Source organism: Bufo bufo, chromosome 11 (assembly GCF_905171765.1).
Source record: "Bufo bufo chromosome 11, aBufBuf1.1, whole genome shotgun sequence".
Classification (NCBI taxonomy): Eukaryota; Metazoa; Chordata; class Amphibia; order Anura; family Bufonidae; genus Bufo; species Bufo bufo.
The window spans coordinates 98,581,748-98,604,394 of record NC_053399.1 but is presented as its reverse complement, the minus strand read 5'-3'; the positions used below and the strand labels follow the sequence as shown (position 1 = coordinate 98,604,394).

At 45.1% G+C, this 22,647-nt stretch overlaps 2 protein-coding genes across 3 annotated transcripts; one reads left to right on the top strand and one right to left on the bottom strand.

The window, feature by feature from the left end:
- Positions 1-435: 435 nt before the first annotated feature.
- On the bottom strand, positions 436-7,691 carry TOMM40L (translocase of outer mitochondrial membrane 40 like). Of its 2 annotated transcripts, XM_040411921.1 has the most exons (9): positions 7,514-7,690; positions 7,186-7,374; positions 6,644-6,711; positions 6,307-6,399; positions 6,120-6,221; positions 5,854-5,959; positions 5,540-5,662; positions 2,973-3,049; positions 436-1,023 (listed from the first exon to the last, which is right to left on the bottom strand). In XM_040411921.1, the coding sequence occupies exons 2-9, from the start codon at positions 7,295-7,297 to the stop codon at positions 781-783; spliced, it is 924 nt and encodes a 307-aa protein (XP_040267855.1). In that variant the 5' UTR covers positions 7,298-7,374; positions 7,514-7,690; the 3' UTR covers positions 436-780. The 2 variants fall into 2 exon arrangements, with proteins under 2 accessions (XP_040267855.1, XP_040267856.1); XM_040411922.1 differs by lacking the exon at positions 7,186-7,374 and having other exon boundaries at positions 7,514-7,691.
- Positions 7,692-8,031: 340 nt separating this feature from the next.
- On the top strand, positions 8,032-22,632 carry SLC25A44 (solute carrier family 25 member 44). The gene is made up of 5 exons (XM_040411920.1): positions 8,032-8,167; positions 10,377-10,464; positions 13,439-14,090; positions 16,819-16,946; positions 21,809-22,632. Exons 3-5 carry the CDS (start codon positions 13,469-13,471, stop codon positions 21,998-22,000), a joined length of 942 nt encoding a protein of 313 aa, XP_040267854.1. The 5' UTR covers positions 8,032-8,167; positions 10,377-10,464; positions 13,439-13,468; the 3' UTR covers positions 22,001-22,632.
- Positions 22,633-22,647: the final 15 nt, after the last annotated feature.

The window sequence follows — 22,647 nt, the reverse complement described above, 5'->3', positions numbered from 1 at the left end:
CCCGAGTGTCAGTGTCATTATCCTGTACCCCCAGTGTCATTACCCTGTACCCCCAGTGTCAGTGTCATTACCCTGTTCCCCCAGTGTCAGTATCCTGTACCCCCAGTGTCAGTATCCTGTACCCCCAGTGTCAGTATCCTGTACCCCCAGTGTCAGTATCCTGTACCCCCAGTGTCAGTATCCTGTACCCCCAGTGTCAGTATCCTGTACCCTCAGTGTCAGTATCCTGTACCCCCAGTGTCAGTATCCTGTACCCCCAGTGTCAGTATCCTGTACCCCCAGTGTCAGTATCCTGTACCCCCAGTGTCAGTATCCTGTACCCCCAGTGTCAGTATCCTGTACCCCCAGTGTCAGTATCCTGTACCCCCAGTGTCAGTGTCATTATCCTGTACCCCCAGTATCATTATCCTGTACCCCAAGAAAGCAGCTCTCAGATCAGAGATGGGAAAGAACGGCTTTATAAACATGAACAGCGCCTCCACCAGGCCACACAGATCTATAACATAACAGGAAAGCAAGAGGAGAAGATTTATAGCTCCATGGACCTTGTAAACGTGGACCGCTGGGTATCCTGAGTCCCGGGCAGTGTAGGGGTCATCAGAGTGTAGTCCCTGAGCGTGTACCCCAGAGCTAGGCATGCAGTGTCTTCTCTCACCACTAGGGGCAGCAGCGTCCTGTGTCCCAGAAAGTCATTTCCCCCTCAGAATAATTAATAATTTAGACTGTACACGGACATGTGCCCCATGTTATAGAGCAGGAGGGAGAGTCCTCCGGTGCTCATCATCCCACCATGATGCTGAACCCACAGTGAAATTTATTCTTCCAGTGGTTCATAAAAGCCCCAAGAGCCAAAGTGACTGGGAGAGGGGGCAGTTTTTTCTCCAGGACTCCCCCCACGCACCATGAACTGTCCACAGACCCTTTAAATACCATGTTTGCCTTGGGGATGTTCAGGTGATAACCAAAAGCAAAGGACGTCTCCTGCAGACGGGTGTTGGCTTCAAACTCCACTCCGACCTGGATCTAAAGGAGGAGCAAGGAGACGAGCTGTAATACAAGTATAATATCCAATCTCATGTAGTATGTAATACAAGTATAATATCCAATATGCCACATATAGTATAATACAGTATGACGTAATACACTGCTAAAAAAAATAAAGGGAACACTTAAACAACACAATGTAACTCCAAGTCAATCACTTCTGTGAAATCAAACTGTCCACTTAGGAAGCAACACTGAGTGACAATCAATTTCACATGCTGTTGTGCAAATGGGATAGACAACAGGTGGAAATTATAGGCAATTAGCAAGACACCCCCAATAAAGAAGTGGTTCTGCAGGTGGTGACCACAGACCACTTCTCAGTTCCTATGCTTCCTGGCTGATGTTTTGGTCACTTTTGAATGCTGCCGGTGCTTTCACTCTAGTGGTAGCATGAGACGGAGTCTACAACCCACACAAGTGGCTCAGGTAGTGCAGCTTATCCAGGATGGCACATCAATGCGAGCTGTGGCAAGAAGGTTTGCTGTGTCTGTCAGCGTAGTGTCCAGAGCATGGAGGCGCTACCAGGAGACAGGCCAGTACATCAGGAGATGTGGAGGAGGCCGTAAGAGGGCAACAAGCCAGCAGCAGGACCGCTACCTCCGCCTTTGTGCAAGGAGGAACAGGAGGAGCACTGCCAGAGCCCTGCAAAATGACCTCCAGCAGGCCACAAATGTGCATGTGTCTGCTCAAACGGTCAGAAACAGACTCCATGAGGGTGATATGAGGGTCCGATGTCCACAGGTGGGGGTTGTGCTTACAGCCCAACACCGTGCAGGACGTTTGGCATTTGCCAGAAAACACCAAGATTGGCAAATTCGCCAATGGCGCCCTGTGCTCTGCACAGATGAAAGCAGGTTCACACTGAGCACATGTGACAGACGTGACAGAGTCTGGAGACGCCGTGGAGAACGTTCTGCTGCCTGCAACATCCTCCAGCATGACCGGTTTGGCATTGGGTCAGTAATGGTGTGGGGTGGCATTTCTTTGGAGGGCCGCACAGCCCTCCATGTGCTCGCCAGAGGTAGCCTGACTGCCATTAGGTGCCGAGATGAGATCCTCAGACCCCTTATGAGACCATATGCTGGTGCGGTTGGCGCAGGGTTCCTCCTAATGCAAGACAATGCTAGACCTCATGTGGCTGGAGTGTGTCAGCAGTTCCTGCAAGACGAAGGCATTGATGCTATGGACTGGCCCGCCCGTTCCCCAGACCTGAATCCAATTGAGCACATCTGGGACATCATGTCTCGCTCTATCCACCAACATCACGTTGCACCACAGACTGTCCAGGAGTTGGCAGATGCTTTAGTCCAGGTCTGGGAGGAGATCCCTCAGGAGACCGTCCGCCACCTCATCAGGAGCATGCACAGGCGTTGTAGGGAGGTCATACAGGCACGTGGAGGCCACACACACTACTGAGCCTCATTTTGACTTGTTTTAAGGACATTACATCAAAGTTGGATCGGCCTGTAGTGTGTTTTTCCACTTTAATTTTGAGGGTGACTCCAAATCCAGACCTCCATGGGTTGAAAAATTTGATTTCCATTTTTTAATTTTTGTGTGATTTTGTTGTCAGCACATTCAACTATGTAAAGAACAAAGTATTTCAGAAGAATATTTAATTCAGATCTAGGATGTGTTATTTGTGTGTTCCCTTTATTTTTTTGAGCAGTGTATAATTTAGTATAATACAATAATCTGTATCTAATCTAGTATTAAATCACATAATCCAGTATAACATATAGCCAGTATAAACACTGTAGTGTAATGTCCTCTCTCTCCCGACTCCGGATGTTTTCATCCGTGTACAGGGAGAAGCAGCAGCGGCAGGGACCCGGTGCGGGTTAAGTATATTACCTGTGAGGGGCCCGGTGCATGAGAAGGGCTGTTTGTGAAATTGGATAACCCCTTTAATGGTGGAGTCTCACCTGTTGGTTTGCTCTGTGATAGTAGCTGGCATGGGCTCCGCCGTACCCGATATTAAGAGTCGCCACCCAGTTCTGGGCTAGAGATAAAAACAAGAGGAAAATCAATGACCCCGGCAGTGCAGACATGGCAGCATCTTACACAGCAGTCTTAGGAGGAGGTCCTATCAGTGACTGACAGCCTTCCCTCTATGAGGAGGAGGTCCTATCAGTGACTGACAGCCTTCCCTCTATGAGGAGGAGGTCCTATCAGTGACTGACAGCCTTCCCTCTATAAGGAGAAGGTCCTATCAGTGACTGACAGTCTTCCCTCTATGAGGAGGAGGTCCTATCAGTGACTGACAGCCTTCCCTCTATGAGGAGGAGGTCCTATCAGTGCTGACAGCCTTCCCTCTATGAGGAGGAGGTCCTATCAGTGACTGACAGCCTTCCCTCTATGAGGAGGAGGTCCTATCAGGGACTGACAGCCTGCCCTCTATGAGGAGGAGGTCCTATCAGGGACTGACAGCCTGCCCTCTATGAGGAGGCGGTCCTATCAGGGACTGACAGCCTTCCCTCGATGAGGAGGAGGTCCTATCAGGGACTGACAGCCTTCCCTCTATGAGGAGGAGGTCCTATCAGTGACTGACAGCCTTCCCTCTATAAGGAGGAGGTCCTATCAGGGACTGACAGCCTTCCCTCTATGAGGAGGAGGTCCTATCAGGGACTGACAGCCTTCCCTCTATGAGGAAGAGGAGGTCCTATCAGTGACTGACAGCCTTCCCTCTATGAGGAGGAGGTCCTATCAGTGCTGACAGCCTTCCCTCTATGAGGAGGAGGTCCTATCAGTGACTGACAGCCTTCCCTCTATGAGGAGGAGGTCCTATCAGTGACTGACAGCCTTCCTTCTATGAGGAGGAGGTCCTATCAGGGACTGACAGCCTTCCCTCTATGAGGAGGAGGTCCTATCAGGGACTGACAGCCTTCCCTCTATGAGGAGGAGGTCCTATCAGTGACTGACAGCCTTCCCTCTATGAGGAGGAGGTCCTATCAGTGACTGACAGCCTTCCCTCTATGAGGAGGAGGTCCTATCAGTGCTGACAGCCTTCCCTCTATGAGGAGGAGGTCCTATCAGTGACTGACAGCCTTCCCTCTATGAGGAGGAGGTCCTATCAGTGACTGACAGCCTTCCCTCTATGAGGAGGAGGTCCTATCAGTGACTGACAGCCTTCCCTCTATGAGGAGGAGGTCCTATCAGTGACTGACAGCCTTCACTCTAAGAGGAGGAGGTCCTATCAGTGACTGACAGCCTTCACTCTAAGAGGAGGAGGTCCTATCAGTGACTGACAGCCTTCCCTCTATGAGGAGGAGGTCCTATCAGGGACTGACAGCCTTCCCTCTATGAGGAGGAGGTCCTATCAGTGACTGACAGCCTTCCCTCTATAAGGAGGAGGTCCTATCAGTGACTGACAGCCTTCCTTCTATGAGGAGGAGGAGGTCCTATCAGTGACTGACAGCCTTCCTTCTATGAGGAGGAGGAGGTCCTATCAGTGACTGACAGCCTTCCCTCTATGAGGAGGAGGAGGTCCTATCAGTGACTGACAGCCTTCCCTCTATGAGGAGGAGGTCTTATCAGGGACTGACAGCCTTCCATCTATTAGGAGGAGGAGGTCCTATCAGTGACTGACAGCCTTCCCTCTATGAGGAGGAGGTCCTATCAGTGACTGACAGCCTTCCCTCTATGAGGAGGAGGTCCTATCAGGGACTGACAGCCTTCTTTCTATGAGGAGGAGGTCCTATCAGTGACTGACAGCCTTCCCTCTATGAGGAGGAGGTCATATCAGTGACTGACAGCCTTCCCTCTATGAGGAGGAGGTCCTATCAGTGACTGACAGCCTTCCCTCTATGAGGAGGAGGTCCTATCAGTGACTGACAGCCTTCCCTCTATGAGGAGGAGGTCCTATCAGTGACTGACAGCCTTCCCTCTATAAGGAGGAGGTCCTATCAGTGACTGACAGCCTTCCCTCTATGAGGAGGAGGTCCTATCAGTGACTGACAGCCTTCCCTCTATGAGGAGGTCCTATCAGTGACTGACAGCCTTCCCTCTATGAGGAGGAGGTCCTATCAGTGACTGACAGCCTTCCCTCTATGAGGAGGAGGTCCTATCAGGGACTGACAGCCTTCCCTCTATGAGGAGGAGGTCCTATCAGGGACTGACAGCCTTCCCTCTATGAGGAGGAGGTCCTATCAGTGACTGACATCTCTATGAGGAGGAGGTCCTATCAGGGACTGACATCTCTATGAGGAGGAGGTCCTATCAGGGACTGACATCTCTATGAGGAGGAGGTCCTATCAGGGACTGACATCTCTATGAGGAGGAGGTCCTATCAGGGACTGACATCTCTATGAGGAGGAGGTCCTATCAGGGACTGACATCTCTATGAGGAGGAGGTCCTATCAGGGACTGACATCTCTATGAGGAGGAGGTCCTATCAGGGACTGACATCTCTATGAGGAGGAGGTCCTATCAGGGACTGACATCTCTATGAGGAGGAGGTCCTATCAGGGACTCCCACTATTTATCACCGTACCAGAATATTTTCCTGCTAAAGTCAAGATGGCTCCTTCTTCTCCCATCCGCTGATGATAAACCAGCTCTCCGCCCAGGACCAGTCGGGGAGTGATACTCTGCAGGAAATGCGTCACCAGGATCACTGCAAGCAAAGTACAGACGAGAGGAGATAAGAACATGACGGGCGTCAAACTTCGGAGTCCGGCCAAACTGGGATGTGACTATCCTGGTCATCCGCAGGGCCGGGACATCTCAGTGGGGAACATACTGCCCTCTGGTGGCTGCTGATAGAATACACAATAATGGGCGTGATCCTGAGCAGGAAGGACACACCCGATTGGTTGATGATGTCGGGGTTCCCCAGGGTCAGGGTCCCCGTACAGTCGTCCCCTCTGTACTCCACGTCCACTTGCCAGGTCAGGAATTTGGAATGACGAGTCTGCAGGAAAGCACATGTCAGACGGGCGTCCCCCTGAACCCCAGACGGGCGTCCCCCTGAACCCCAGACGGGCGTCCCCCTGAACCCCAGACGGGCGTCCCCCTGAACCCCAGACGGGCGTCCCCCTGAACCCCAGCTCCGCCTGCCCCGGGGGCCTCACCTGGAACACGGCCTTGGAGCGCAGCCGTTCCGCCAGCAGACAGGCGGCCTGGGCGTTGAGGCTCCCCGCGTTGTCCAGGTCCCCGGTCAGCAGGGGCAGTGCCTGTAAGGAGAGAGAAGATGGCGTCCAGTCAGACAGCGTCGGCTCTTGATTGGCTGGCGCGGTGACACTAGGGGGAGGGGCTTACCTCGTTGGCGCAGGGCTGCTCCTCCCCGACGTACTTGGCGTTGAAGTGATATTCGGAGAGGCCGATGGCGCTCATGTGAATCTGGTGGTAGACCTGCGGGCAGGAGAGGGTTAATCAAGGCATCTTCTTTAAAAGGAATTTTTTAAGGAATTCACCCCCTTCACCATCTCTGCTTGCTGTCAGCGAAGGTCATCAGTGCCGCTTGATGCGCTCAGCTCACGGAGGGTTGTCCAGACTGGCCGCAACAGTAACGGATCACCAGCTGTGGGAAGTGTCAGGACAGGACGGGTTCTTATACACTGACAGCAAGCAGAGATTGCTGGGGAACGGAGGATACCTGGAAGTGGCTGCTCAGGTTCTTGTTGATGATGAGCTTCATCCCCTCCATCTGCTGCGGGAAAACCTCTGCAAGAGACAACGAGACCAGATCAGGAGGAGGACCCCTTTAAGTCTTTCCCTTCCAAACCAGATGGGACAGCCTCAAATCCATGCGCAGCCCCCTTTACAACATGGGGCGTTCCCCTCTAACACAGGGGGACACCCTCCATCATCCATGTGGGGTTTCCCTTTACAACATGGGGCGTTCCCCTCTAACACAGGTGGACACCCTCCATCATCTATGTGGGGTTACCCTTTACAACATGGGGCGTTCCCCTCTAACACAGAGGGACACCCCCCATCATCCATGTGGGGTTACCCTTTACAACATGGGGCGTTCCCCTCTAACACAGGGGGACACCCTCCATCATCCATGTGGGGTTACCCTTTACAACATGGGGCGTTCCCCTCTAACACAGGGGGACACCCTCCATCATCCATGTGGGGTTACCCTTTAACTCTTTCAGGTGGTGCTCCCCTTTAAGCCTTGTGTAGTTTTACCTTTGCAGTTTTTGTGCAGCTCATCGAAGCTCCCGGGATTGGGTAAAGGGGCCCTCCGCTGCCTCATCCACCAGGTGCCGCCGGGGGACGCCAGAGCGCAGACGTTGCCCATGGCGGTTATTGCTTTCAGCGTATAGGTCTGTCACCGGAGACGTGTAGAGGCCCCCCACATGACCCCCTACAGTGGGGCTGAGAAGAAGAGCAATCAGCGACCGGCGTGGCAACATGGCGACACCAGTACCGTAAAATACCTGGAGCCATCGCCCCGTGTACGCCCCAAAATTATACCACTGAAAAATGGCGCCCAGCGCTGACCCCATGTACTAACCTGTAATATGAGGGAACTACCCGCTGCCTGAGGTCCCAGGGGCGCTCTGACGGGTCACCACTGAGACACCAGCTCCTCCATTGCCTTCTTCTGCCCTCACTTTCCTCCTATTCATGACGTTAGGATGATGGCAGCCATTGGAACTCCTGGCAGGGTCCGCCTGCAGTGACGTCACCCGCCCCAGGGCGGCCATGTCTAGTGTGGGCACAGGGAGTGGGCGTAGAACTGTTGCCTTGGCAACTAGGTCATCGGGAGGAGGAGGGCGCCCTGAGGCCATGAATTAAAGATGAGAACCCATTAGTAGAACGGAAAAACCCTGCCAGGGCACTGCATCCCATAAGAGTAGGAGAAAGGCGGAGTCTGTTACCATGGCAGCCGGGAGGAGTCATTACCAAATTTACAGGAAGGAGAGAGCAGAAAGGTCACGTGATCCATCACCCCGCTCTGAAGCGATGGATTAGCCCACATGTGACGCAACGGACCGCTGTGATTGGCTCTCCCGACCAGGCCCTTCACTTCCGGTTTTTAGGGCAGGCTGATGGTGGAGCAAGGTGTCCCCGGGAAGCGAGGGCAGACGAGAGGCCGGGGCTGAGCAGGACAGTGCGGGGCGGAGGCCTGGACGGGCGAGGAGACCGAGCTGTGGAGGAGTGAGAGGTACCGGGACTGGGGCATGATCCAGGGGGGCACAGATCCTGCCCACAAGTCCCAGCATGCCCTGTCACCCTAGTAATCTCATCTGCTGTGGAACTACAAGTCCCAGCATGCACTGTCACCCTAATAATCTCATCTGCTGTGGAACTACAAGTCCCAGCATGCACTGTCACCCTAATAATCTCATCTGCTGTGGAACTACAAGTCCCAGCATGCACTGTCACCCTAATAATCTCATCTGCTGTGGAACTACAAGTCCCAGCATGCCCTGTCACCCTAATAATCTCATCTGCTGTGGAACTACAAGTCCCAGCATGCCCTGTCACCCTAGTAATCTCATCTGCTGTGGAACTACAAGTCCCAGCATGCACTGTCACCCAAATAATCTCACCGGCTGTGGAACTACAAGTCCCAGCATGGCCTGTCACTCTAGTAATCTCATCTGCTGTGGAACTACAAGTCCCAGCATGCCCTGTCACTCTAGTAATCTCATCTGCTGTGGTACTACAAGTCCCAGCATGCCCTGTCACTCTAGTAATCTCATCTGCTGTGGAACTACAAGTCCCAGCATGCACTGTCACCCTAATAATCTCATCTGCTGTGGAACTACAAGTCCTAGCATGCCCTGTCACCCTAATAATCTCATCTGCTGTGGAACTACAAGTCCTAGCATGCCCTGTCACCCTAATAATCTCATCTGCTGTGGAACTACAAGACCCAGCATGGCCTGTCACTTTAATAATCTCATCTGCTGTGGAACTACAAGACCCAGCATGGCCTGTCACTCTAGTAATCTCATCTGTGGAACTACAAGTCCCAGCATGCCCTGTCACTCTAGTAATCTCATCTGTGGAACTACAAGTCCCAGCATGCCCTGTCACTCTAGTAATCTCATCTGTGGAACTACAAGTCCCAGCATGCCCTGTCACTCTAGTAATCTCATCTGCTGTGGAACTACAAGTCCCAGCATGCCCTGTCACCCAAATAATCTCATCGGCTGTGGAACTACAAGTCCCAGCATGCCCTGTCACCCAAATAATCTCATCGGCTGTGGAACTACAAGTCCCAGCATGCCCTGTCACTCTAGTAATCTCATCTGCTGTGGAACTACAAATCCCAGCATGGCCTGTCACTCTAGTAATCTCATCTGCTGTGGAACTACAAGACCCAGCATGCCCTGTCACTTTAATAATCTCATCTGCTGTGGAACTACAAGACCCAGCATGCCCTGTCACTTTAATAATCTCATCTGCTGTGGAACTACAAGACCCAGCATGCCCTGTCACTTTAATAATCTCATCTGCTGTGGAACTACAAGTCCCAGCATGCCCTGTCACCCTAGTAATGTCATCTGCTGTGGAACTACAAGACCCAGCATGCCCTGTCACTCTAGTAATCTCATCTGTGGAACTACAAGTCCCAGCATGCCCTGTCACTCTAGTAGTCTCATCTGTGGAACTACAAGTCCCAGCATGCCCTGTCACTCTAGTAATCTCATCTGTGGAACTACAAGTCCCAGCATGCCCTGTCACTCTAGTAATCTCATCTGTGGAACTACAAGTCCCAGCATGCCCTGTCACTCTAGTAATCTCATCTGCTGTGGAACTACAAGTCTCAGCATGCCGTCACCCTAGTAATCTCATCTGTGAAACTACAAGTCCCAGCATGCCCTGTCACTCTAGTAATCTCATCTGCTGTGGAACTACAAGTCCCAGCATGCCCTGTCACCCAAATAATCTCATCGGCTGTGGAACTACAAGTCCCAGCATGGCCTGTCACTCTAGTAATCTCATCTGCTGTGGAACTACAAGTCCCAGCATGGCCTGTCACTCTAGTAATCTCATCTGCTGTGGAACTACAAGTCCCAGCATGGCCTGTCACTCTAGTAATCTCATCTGCTGTGGAACTACAAGTCCCAGCATGCCCTGTCACTCTAGTAATCTCATATGTGGAACTACAAGTCCCAGCATGCCCTGTCACCCTAATAATCTCATCTGCTGTGGAACTACAAGTCACAGCATGCCCTGTCACTCTAGTAATCTCATCTGATGTAAAACTACAAGTCCCAGCATGCCCTGTCACTCTAATCTCCTCTGTGGTAGTACTACAAGTCCCAGCCATAGTCTTCCAGGGCATGCTGAGACTTGTGGTGTTGATTGCCCGGGTTCTCTGCTGTGTCTGTATCTAAGCCCCCGCTCTGTGATGTCATCAGGTGATGTCTCTGCACCCCCTGCCTGGGAAGAGGCCGCAGCGTTCCCCGGAGGATGTTCGTGTGTGAGAGGAGGGCGTCCTGAGGAGGGGTGAGAACTGCCTGATTACCGGGTCAACTTTAACTCCTTCATGGCCAGTCACCCACCGCACCCAGTCCCCAAACATCTCTGAGGGCTGTAATGGTAATTCTAGAGCAAAGTTCAGGAGCCGTCCTTATATGAACACAGAGCGGAGACCAAGTAACACCGAGCCTCCGAATGTACCGCCATAACAAGAGGGCGGGAGAAACCAGATGCTATACCAGCTGTACATGTATAGTTATATACAGGAGATACCCAGGTTATACCAGCTGTACATATATAGTTATATACAGGAGATGCCCAGGTTATACCAGCTGTACATATATAGTTATATACAGGAGACACCCAGGTTATACCAGCTGTACATATATAGTTATATACAGGAGATGCCCAGGTTATACCAGCTGTACATATATAGTTATATACAGGAGATGCCCAGGTTATACCAGCTGTACATATATAATTATATACAGGAGATGCCCAGGTTATACCAGCTGTACATATATAGTTATATACAGGAGATACCCAGGTTATACCAGCTGTACATATATAGTTATATACAGGAGATACCCAGGTTATACCAGCATGGTCCATATCACTATATACAAGAAGATGTATAACTTATACCAGCTGTACATATATAGTTATATACAGGAGATACCCAGGTTATACCAGCTGTACATATATAGTTATATACAGGAGATGCCCAGGCTATACCAGCTGTACATATATAGTTATATACAGGAGATGCCCAGGTTATACCAGCTGTACATATATAAATATATACAGGAGATGCCCAGGTTATACCAGCTGTACATATATAGTTATATACAGGAGATGCCCAGGCTATACCAGCTGTACATATATAGTTATATACAGGAGATGCCCAGGTTATACCAGCTGTACATATATAGTTATATACAGGAGATACCCAGGTTATACCAGCTGTACATATATAGTTATATACAGGAGATGCCCAGGCTATACCAGCTGTACATATATAGTTATATACAGGAGATGCCCAGGTTATACCAGCTGTACATATATAAATATATACAGGAGATGCCCAGGTTATACCAGCTGTACATATATAGTTATATACAGGAGATGCCCAGGCTATACCAGCTGTACATATATAGTTATATACAGGAGATACCCAGGTTATACCAGCTGTACATATATAGTTATATACAGGAGATGCCCAGGCTATACCAGCTGTACATATATAGTTATATACAGGAGATACCCAGGTTATACCAACTGTACATATATAGTTATATACAGGAGATACCCAGGTTATACCAGCTGTACATATATAGTTATATACAGGAGATACCCAGGTTATACCAGCTGTACATATATAGTTATATACAGGAGATACCCAGGTTATACCAGCTGTACATATATAGTTATATACAGGAGATACCCGGGTTATACCAGCTGTACATATATAGTTATATACAGGAGATACCCGGGTTATACCAGCTGTACATATATAGTTATATACAGGAGATACCCGGGTTATACCAGCTGTACATATATAGTTACATACAGGAGATACCCGGGTTATACCAGCTGTACATATATAGTTATATACAGGAGATACCCAGGTTATACCAGCTGTACATATATAGTTATATACAGGAGATGCCCAGGTTATACCAGCTGTACATATATAATTATATACAGGAGATGCCCAGGTTATACCAGCTGTACATATATAGTTATATACAGGAGATACCCAGGTTATACCAGCTGTACATATATAATTATATACAGGAGATGCCCAGGTTATACCAGCTGTACATATATAGTTATATACAGGAGATACCCAGGTTATACCAGCATGGTCCATATCACTATATACAAGAAGATGTATAACTTATACCAGCTGTACATATATAGTTATATACAGGAGATACCCAGGTTATACCAGCTGTACATATATAGTTATATACAGGAGATGCCCAGGCTATACCAGCTGTACATATATAGTTATATACAGGAGATGCCCAGGTTATACCAGCTGTACATATATAAATATATACAGGAGATGCCCAGGTTATACCAGCTGTACATATATAGTTATATACAGGAGATGCCCAGGCTATACCAGCTGTACATATATAGTTATATACAGGAGATGCCCAGGTTATACCAGCTGTACATATATAGTTATATACAGGAGATACCCAGGTTATACCAGCTGTACATATATAGTTATATACAGGAGATGCCCAGGCTATACCAGCTGTACATATATAGTTATATACAGGAGATGCCCAGGCTATACCAGCTGTACATATATAGTTATATACAGGAGATACCCAGGTTATACCAGCTGTACATATATAGTTATATACAGGAGATACCCAGGTTATACCAGCTGTACATATATAGTTATATACAGGAGATACCCAGGTTATACCAGCTGTACATATATAGTTATATACAGGAGATACCCAGGTTATACCAGCTGTACATATATAGTTATATACAGGAGATACCCGGGTTATACCAGCTGTACATATATAGTTATATACAGGAGATACCCGGGTTATACCAGCTGTACATATATAGTTATATACAGGAGATACCCGGGTTATACCAGCTGTACATATATAGTTACATACAGGAGATACCCGGGTTATACCAGCTGTACATATATAGTTATATACAGGAGATGCCCAGGTTATACCGGCTGTCCATATATAGTTATATACATGAGATGCCCGGGTTATACCGGCTGTCCATATATAGTTACATACAGGAGATGCCCAGGTTATACCGCCTGTCCATATATAGTTACATACAGGAGATGCCCGGGTCATACCGGCTGTACATATATAGTTACATACAGGAGATGCCCGGGTCATACCGGCTGTACATATATAGTTACATACAGGAGATGCCCGGGTCATACCGGCTGTACATCTGGAAGTCTTTGCTATGACATGGTCTGTATATGGTGGTCTCTCGGCAGGTGTGGCGGTGACCACTTCTGATAGGAGACATGGAGGACAAGAGGAACATCCAGATCATAGAGTGGGAGCACCTGGACAAGAAGAAGTTCTACGTGTTCGGGGTGTGCATGACGATGATCATCCGGGTCAGCGTTTACCCCTTCACTCTCATCCGGACGCGGCTTCAGGTCCAGAAGGGTAAGAGCCTCTACAACGGGACGTTTGACGCTTTTGTGAAGATCCTGAGGTCGGAGGGGGCGGCCGGACTTTACCGCGGCTTCCTGGTCAACACGTTCACCCTGATCTCCGGCCAGTGCTACGTCACCACCTACGAGCTCACCCGTAAATACGTGTCACGTTACAGCAGCAGCAACACTGTGAAGTCGCTGGTGGCGGGCGGCTCGGCGTCATTGGTGGCCCAGAGCATCACCGTGCCCATCGACGTCATATCTCAGCACCTCATGATGCAGCGGGTGGGACGGAGTATGGGGCGCTTCCGTGTACAGGTCTCCGAGCAGAAACAGACTGTGATGTTTGGACAGACCAAGGACATCATCCTCCAGATCTTCAAAGCCGATGGTCTGAAGGGGTTTTACAGAGGTTACGTGGCCTCCCTGCTCACCTACATCCCAAACAGCGCCGTCTGGTGGCCGTTCTACCACTTCTATGCAGGTATGTACCAAAGACTTGGGGCTCATTTACTACCAGGAATATGACTAGATTAGGCTTTTTCCTGTTCACGCCAGGTCTACACGGGGTCTAAATGTAAGCCAGCTAGGAGGCCTATACATAACTCAGGTGGATCCATCGCAGGGGCGTAAGACCGGAGTCTAAAACGCTGGTCTTAAAAAGTGACCCCCATGGTTCCCCTGTGATTTATGTACTGGCGATCAGCGGTGACATCACCTATCCATTCACTAGAGATCAGCGGTGACATCACTGAGAATGTCGCCTATCCATCACTAGAGATCAGCGGTGACCTCACCTATCCATTCACTAGAGATGAGCGGTGACATCACTGAGAATGCAGCCTATCCATCACTAGAGATCAGCGGTGACATCACTGAGAAGGCAGCCTATCCATCACTAGAGATCAGCAGTGACATCACTGAGAATGCAGCCTATCCATCACTAGAGATCAGCGGTGACATCACTGAGAATGCAGCCTATCCATTCACTAGAGATCAGCGGTGACATCACTGAGAATGCAGCCTATCCATCACTAGAGATCAGCGGTGACATCACTGAGAATGCAGCCTATCCGTTACTAGAGATCAGCGGTGACATCACTGAGAATGCAGCCTATCCATTCACTAGAGATCAGCGGTGACATCACTGAGAATGCAGCCTATCTATTACTAGAGATCAGCAGTGACATCACTGAGAATGCAGCCTATCCATCACTAGAGATCAGCGGTGACATCACTGAGAATGCAGCCTATCCATTCACTAGAGATCAGCGGTGACATCACTGAGAATGCAGCCTATCCATCACTAGAGATCAGCGGTGACATCACTGAGAATGCAGCCTATCCGTTACTAGAGATCAGCGGTGACATCACTGAGAATGCAGCCTATCCATTCACTAGAGATCAGCGGTGACATCACTGAGAATGCAGCCTATCCATCACTAGAGATCAGCGGTGACATCACTGAGAATGCTGCCTATCCATCACTAGAGATCAGCGGTGACATCACTGAGAATGCAGCCTATCCATTCACTAGAGATCAGCGGTGACATCACTGAGAATGCAGCCTATCCATTACTAGAGATCAGCAGTGACATCACTGAGAATGCAGCCTATCCATCACTAGAGATCAGCGGTGACATCAATGAGAATGCAGCCTATCCGTTACTAGAGATCAGCGGTGACATCACTGAGAATGCAGCCTATCCATTCACTAGAGATCAGCGGTGACATCACTGAGAATGCAGCCTATCTATTACTAGAGATCAGCAGTGACATCACTGAGAATGCAGCCTATCCATCACTAGAGATCAGCGGTGACATCACTGAGAATGCTGCCTATCCATCACTAGAGATCAGCGGTGACATCACTGAGAATGCAGCCTATCCATTCACTAGAGATCAGCGGTGACATCACTGAGAATGCAGCCTATCCATTACTAGAGATCAGCAGTGACATCACTGAGAATGCAGCCTATCCATCACTAGAGATCAGCGGTGACATCAATGAGAATGCAGCCTATCCGTTACTAGAGATCAGCGGTGACATCACTGAGAATGCAGCCTATCCATTCACTAGAGATCAGCGGTGACATCACTGAGAATGCAGCCTATCCATTACTAGAGATCAGCGGTGACATCACTGAGAATGCAGCCTATCCATTCACTAGAGATCAGCGGTGACATCACTGAGAATGCAGCCTATCCATCACTAGAGATCAGCGGTGACATCACTGAGAATGCAGCCTGTCCATTCACTAGAGATCAGCGGTGACATCTCTGAGAATGCCGCCTATCCATTCACTAGAGGTCAGCGGTGACATCACTGAGAATGCAGCCTGTCCATCACTAGAGATCAGCGGTGACATCACTGAGAATGCAGCCTATCTATTCACTAGAGATCAGTGGTGACATCACTGAGAATGCAGCCTGTCCATTCACTAGAGATCAGCGGTGACATCTCTGAGAATGCAGCCTATCCATCACTAGAGATCAGCGGTGACATCGCTGAGAATGCCTCCTATCCATTCACTAGAGATCAGCGGTGAAATCACTGAGAATGCAGCCTGTCCATTCACTAGAGATCAGCGGTGACATCACTGAGAATGCAGCCTATCCATTCACTAGAGATCAGCGGTGACATCACTGAGCATGTAGCCTATCCATCACTACAGATCAGCGGTGACATCACTGAGAATGCAGCCTATCCATCACTAGAGATCAGCGGTGACATCACTGAGAATGCAGCCTATCCATCACTAGAGATCAGCGGTGACATCACTGAGAATGCAGCCTAGCCGTCACTACAGATCAGCGGTGACATCACTGAGAATGGAGCCTATCTATCACTAGAGATCAGCGGTGACATCACTGAGAATGCAGCCTATCCATCACTAGAGATCAGCGGTGACATCACTGAGAATGCAGCCTAGCCATCACTAGAGATCAGCGGTGACATCACTGAGAATGCAGCCTAGCCATCACTAGAGATCAGCGGTGACATCACTGAGAATGCAGCCTATCCATCACTAGAGATCAGCGGTGACATCACTGAGAATGCAGCCTAGCCGTCACTACAGATCAGCGGTGACATCACTGAGAATGCAGCCTATCCATCACTAGAGATCAGCGGTGTGGTTATGTCTGCCGCTGCTCTGTCATGGGGGGGTCTCTTCTGTTCCTGTCCTTGACTCTCGGTATGTTTCTTGTAGAACAATTATCCAGCCTGTCACCCAAGGACTGTCCTCACCTCCTGCTGCAGGCCATCTCAGGCCCACTAGCTGCTGCCACAGCCTCCACCATCACCAACCCGATGGATGTCATAAGAGCCCGAGTGCAGGTAAGTGCACCCCAATATCTTCCCTCCTGCCCCTTCCCAAATACAGATTACTAAATCCACCACCTCGTGGACTGTCATGTGCTGCACACCGTACACATCAGCAGGAGCCAAAGTCCCCGAACAGAGACACGTGTCGTGTTTACTCCAGGAGGCGCCCCCCAATGTACAGGCAGTCTGTTATACATGGGGGCGGTATTATAGCAGTTATATCCCTGTACATAGGAGCAGTATTATAGTAGTTATATTCTTGTACATAGGAGCAGTATTATAGTAGTTATATTCCTGTACATAGGAGCAGTATTATAGTAGTTATATTCTTGTACATAGGGGGCAGTATTATAGTAGTTATATTCTTGTACATAGGAGCAGTATTATAGTAGTTATATTCTTGTACATAGGAGCAGTATTATAGTAGTTATATTCTTGTACATAGGAGCAGTATTATAGCAGTTATATCCCTGTACATAGGAGCAGTATTATAGTAGTTATATTCTTGTACATAGGAGCAGTATTATAGTAGTTATATTCTTGTACATAGGAGCAGTATTATAGTAGTTATATTCTTGTACATAGGAGGCAGTATTATAGTAGTTATATTCTTGTACATAGGAGCAGTATTATAGTAGTTATATTCTTGTACATAGGAGCAGTATTATAGTAGTTATATTCTTGTACATAGGAGGCAGTATTATAGTAGTTATAGTCTTGTACATAGGAGCAGTATTATAGTAGTTATAGTCTTGCACATAGGAGCAGTATTATAGTAGTTATATTCTTGTATATAGGAGCAGTATTATAGTAGTTATATTCTTGTACATAGGAGCAGTATTATAGTAGTTATATTCTTGTACATAGGAGCAGTATTATAGTAGTTATATTCTTGTACATAGGAGCAGTATTATAGTAGTTATATTCTTGTACATAGGAGGCAGTATTATAGTAGTTATAGTCTTGTACATAGGAGCAGTATTATAGTAGTTATATTCTTGTACATAGGAGCAGTATTATAGTAGTTATATTCTTGTACATAGGAGCAGTATTATAGTAGTTATATTCTTGTACATAGGAGCAGTATTATAGTAGTTATATTCTTGTACATAGGAGCAGTATTATAGTAGTTATATTCTTGTACATAGGAGCAGTATTATAGTAGTTATATTCTTGTACATAGGAGCAGTATTATAGTAGTTATATTCTTGTACATAGGAGCAGTATTATAGTAGTTATATTCCTGTACATAGGAGCAGTATTATAGTAGTTATAGTCTTGTACATAGGAGGCAGTATTATAGTAGTTATATTCTTGTATATAGGAGCAGTATTATAGTAGTTATATTCTTGTACATAGGAGCAGTATTATAGTAGTTATATTCTTGTACATAGGAGCAGTATTATAGTAGTTATATTATTGTACATAGGAGGCAGTATTATAGTAGTTATAGTCTTGTACATAGGAGCAGTATTATAGTAGTTATATTCTTGTACATAGGAGCAGTATTATAGCAGTTATATCCCTGTACATAGGAGCAGTATTATAGTAGTTATATTCTTGTACATAGGAGCAGTATTATAGTAGTTATATTCTTGTACATAGGAGCAGTATTATAGTAGTTATATTCCTGTACATAGGAGCAGTATTATAGTAGTTATATTCTTGTACATAGGAGGCAGTATTATAGTAGTTATATTCTTGTACATAGGAGCAGTATTATAGTAGTTATATTCTTGTACATAGGAGCAGTATTATAGTAGTTATATTCTTGTACATAGGAGGCAGTATTATAGTAGTTATAGTCTTGTACATAGGAGCAGTATTATAGTAGTTATAGTCTTGCACATAGGAGCAGTATTATAGTAGTTATATTCTTGTATATAGGAGCAGTATTATAGTAGTTATATTCTTGTACATAGGAGCAGTATTATAGTAGTTATATTCTTGTACATAGGAGCAGTATTATAGTAGTTATATTCTTGTACATAGGAGCAGTATTATAGTAGTTATATTCTTGTACATAGGAGGCAGTATTATAGTAGTTATAGTCTTGTACATAGGAGCAGTATTATAGTAGTTATATTCTTGTACATAGGAGCAGTATTATAGTAGTTATATTCTTGTACATAGGAGGCAGTATTATAGTAGTTATAGTCTTGTACATAGGAGGCAGTATTATAGTAGTTATATTCTTGTATATAGGAGCAGTATTATAGTAGTTATATTCTTGTACATAGGAGCAGTATTATAGTAGTTATATTCTTGTACATAGGAGCAGTATTATAGTAGTTATATTCTTGTATATAGGAGCAGTATTATAGTAGTTATATTCTTGTACATAGGAGCAGTATTATAGTAGTTATATTCTTGTACATAGGAGCAGTATTATAGTAGTTATATTCTTGTACATAGGAGCAGTATTATAGTAGTTATATTCTTGTACATAGGAGGCAGTATTATAGTAGTTATAGTCTTGTACATAGGAGCAGTATTATAGTAGTTATATTCTTGTACATAGGAGCAGTATTATAGTAGTTATATTCTTGTACATAGGAGCAGTATTATAGTAGTTATATTCTTGTACATAGGAGGCAGTATTATAGTAGTTATAGTCTTGTACATAGGAGCAGTATTATAGTAGTTATATTCTTGTACATAGGAGCAGTATTATAGTAGTTATATTCTTGTACATAGGAGCAGTATTATAGTAGTTATATCCCTGTACATAGGAGCAGTATTATAGTAGTTATATTCCTGTACATAGGAGCAGTATTATAGTAGTTATATTCTTGTACATAGGAGCAGTATTATAGTAGTTATATTCTTGTACATAGGAGCAGTATTATAGTAGTTATATTCTAGTACATAGGAGCAGTATTATAGTAGTTATATTCTTGTACATAGGAGCAGTATTATAGTAGTTATATTCTAGTACATAGGAGCAGTATTATAGTAGTTATATTCTTGTACATAGGAGCAGTATTATAGCAGTTATATCCCTGTACATAGGAGGCGGTATTATAGCAGTTATATCCCTGTACATAGGAGGCGGTATTATAGTAGTTATATGCCTGTACATAGGAGCAGTATTATAGTAGTTATATTCCTGTACATAGGAGCAGTATTATAGTAGTTATATTCTTGTACATAGGAGCAGTATTATAGTAGTTATATTCTTGTACATAGGAGCAGTATTATAGTAGTTATATTCTTGTACATAGGAGCAGTATTATAGTAGTTATATTCTTGTATATAGGAGCAGTATTATAGTAGTTATATTCTTGTATATAGGAGCAGTATTATAGTAGTTATATTCTTGTACATAGGAGCAGTATTATAGTAGTTATATTCTTGTACATAGGAGGTAGTATTATAGTAGTTATATTCTTGTACATAGGAGCAGTATTATAGTAGTTATATTCTTGTATATAGGAGCAGTATTATAGTAGTTATATTCTTGTACATAGGAGCAGTATTATAGTAGTTATATTCTTGTACATAGGAGGTAGTATTATAGTAGTTATATTCTTGTACATAGGAGCAGTATTATAGTAGTTATATTCTTGTACATAGGAGCAGTATTATAGTAGTTATATTCTTGTACATAGGAGCAGTATTATAGTAGTTATATTCTTGTACATAGGAGGTAGTATTATAGTAGTTATATTCTTGTACATAGGAGGCAGTATTATAGTAGTTATATTCTTGTACATAGGAGGCAGTATTATAGTAGTTATATTCTTGTACATAGGAGGCAGTATTATAGTAGTTATATTCCTGTACATAGGAGCAGTATTATAGTAGTTATATTCTTGTACACAGGAGCAGTATTATAGTAGTTATATTCTTGTACATAGGAGCAGTATTATAGTAGTTATATTCTTGTACATAGGAGCAGTATTATAGTAGTTAGATTCTTGTACATAGGAGCAGTATTATAGTAGTTATATTCCTGTACATAGGAGCAGTATTATAGTAGTTATATTCCTGTACATAGGAGCAGTATTATAGTAGTTATATTCTTGTACATAGGAGCAGTATTATAGTAGTTATATTCTTGTACATAGGAGGCAGTATTATAGTAGTTATATTCTTGTACATAGGAGCAGTATTATAGTAGTTATATTCTTGTACATAGGAGCAGTATTATAGTAGTTATATTCTTGTACATAGGAGGCAGTATTATAGTAGTTATATTCTTGTACATAGGAGGCAGTATTATAGTAGTTATATTCTTGTACATAGGAGGCAGTATTATAGTAGTTATATTCTTGTACATAGGAGCAGTATTATAGTAGTTATATTCTTGTACATAGGAGTAGTATTATAGTAGTTATATTCTTGTACATAGGAGGCAGTATTATAGTAGTTATATTCTTGTACATAGGAGGCAGTATTATAGTAGTTATATTCTTGTACATAGGAGCAGTATTATAGTAGTTATATTCTTGTACATAGGAGCAGTATTATAGTAGTTATATTCTTGTACATAGGAGCAGTATTATAGTAGTTATATTCTTGTACATAGGAGGCAGTATTATAGTAGTTATATTCTTGTATATAGGAGCAGTATTATAGTAGTTATATTCCTGTACATAGGAGCAGTATTATAGTAGTTATATTCTTGTACATAGGAGGCAGTATTATAGTAGTTATATTCTTGTACATAGGAGCAGTATTATAGTAGTTATATTCTTGTACATAGGAGCAGTATTATAGTAGTTATATTCTTGTACATAGGAGCAGTATTATAGTAGTTATATTCTTGTACATAGGAGCAGTATTATAGTAGTTATATTCTTGTACATAGGAGCAGTATTATAGTAGTTATATTCCTGATTCAGATCTGGTAATACTTTTTTTTTTTGCAGGTGGAAGGGAAAACCTCTATTATAAGCACGTTTCGGCAGCTGATGGTTGAGGAGGGCCCCTGGGGTCTGACCAAAGGCCTCTCCGCTCGGATTATCTCGTCCACACCCTCCACCATTGTTATAGTTATAGGCTATGAGACTTTGAAAAAGTTAAGCCTGCGTCCTGAACTGGTGGACTCTAGACACTGGTGATGGTGGTACCTACAGAGGGTACTGTGTCTATATACTTGGATGGAGCGCACGAGTCCGGAGTATGGATTTGCGATACTGTTGAGATTCCACTGGAGTGTACACTACGTGTGTATATATTTATTATGTGTAATGTGCACAAGGATCGTGTATTGTACATTCAGGATAAGGGGGCGCTCCGTCTTATCCAGAAAACCACTTCTTCTTCTTCTTCTGCACTGGGTTCTACTGGGATTTCAGCCTCCACCAGCGTCTATTCTGTATTTTTTCCAGTATGGTTCCTGAAATTTCGTGGATGATGGCGAATTCTCCGTCACCACCCTGGGGGATTCTGGGATATGGGAGAAGTAATGGCCTGCTCTGCAATTTTTTTATTTTTTTTTTTTTTTTTTTTTTTTAAATGATAAACTATTTTTATGTTTTTAGAATTGCCTATAGATTTTTATACCGAGCTCTATTTGAGTTTTATTAAATTTTTATGTGATTGCCAAATCTGGGGGCGAGTTTACGCATGTAAGAAGTCTACGAGGGTTTTTTTTTTTTTTTTTAATTTCTATTTTCATTTTTTTATTTTATTTTTCATTTAATTTTCCTTTTCAATTTTTCATTTTATTTTAGTTTTTGGCTGCTAGTTTTTTTTTCTCTTTTTC

What these genes read in the sequence shown, in the direction of transcription:
- SLC25A44 (XM_040411920.1), top strand. Translation starts at nt 13,469, where the DNA reads ATGGAGGACAAGAGGAACATCCAGATCATAGAGTGGGAGCACCTGGAC. An exon ending in GTTCTACCACTTCTATGCAG is followed by an intron (nt 14,091 to 16,818) that starts GTATGTACCAAA and finishes TGTTTCTTGTAG; the next exon opens with AACAATTATCCAGCCTGTCA. An exon ending in TCATAAGAGCCCGAGTGCAG is followed by an intron (nt 16,947 to 21,808) that starts GTAAGTGCACCC and finishes TTTTTTTTGCAG; the next exon opens with GTGGAAGGGAAAACCTCTAT.
- TOMM40L (XM_040411921.1), bottom strand. Translation starts at nt 7,297, where the DNA reads ATGGGCAACGTCTGCGCTCTGGCGTCCCCCGGCGGCACCTGGTGGATG. An exon ending in ACCTGAGCAGCCACTTCCAG is followed by an intron (nt 6,400 to 6,643) that starts GTATCCTCCGTT and finishes TCCTGCCCGCAG; the next exon opens with GTCTACCACCAGATTCACAT. An exon ending in GCTCCAAGGCCGTGTTCCAG is followed by an intron (nt 5,960 to 6,119) that starts GTGAGGCCCCCG and finishes GCTTTCCTGCAG; the next exon opens with ACTCGTCATTCCAAATTCCT.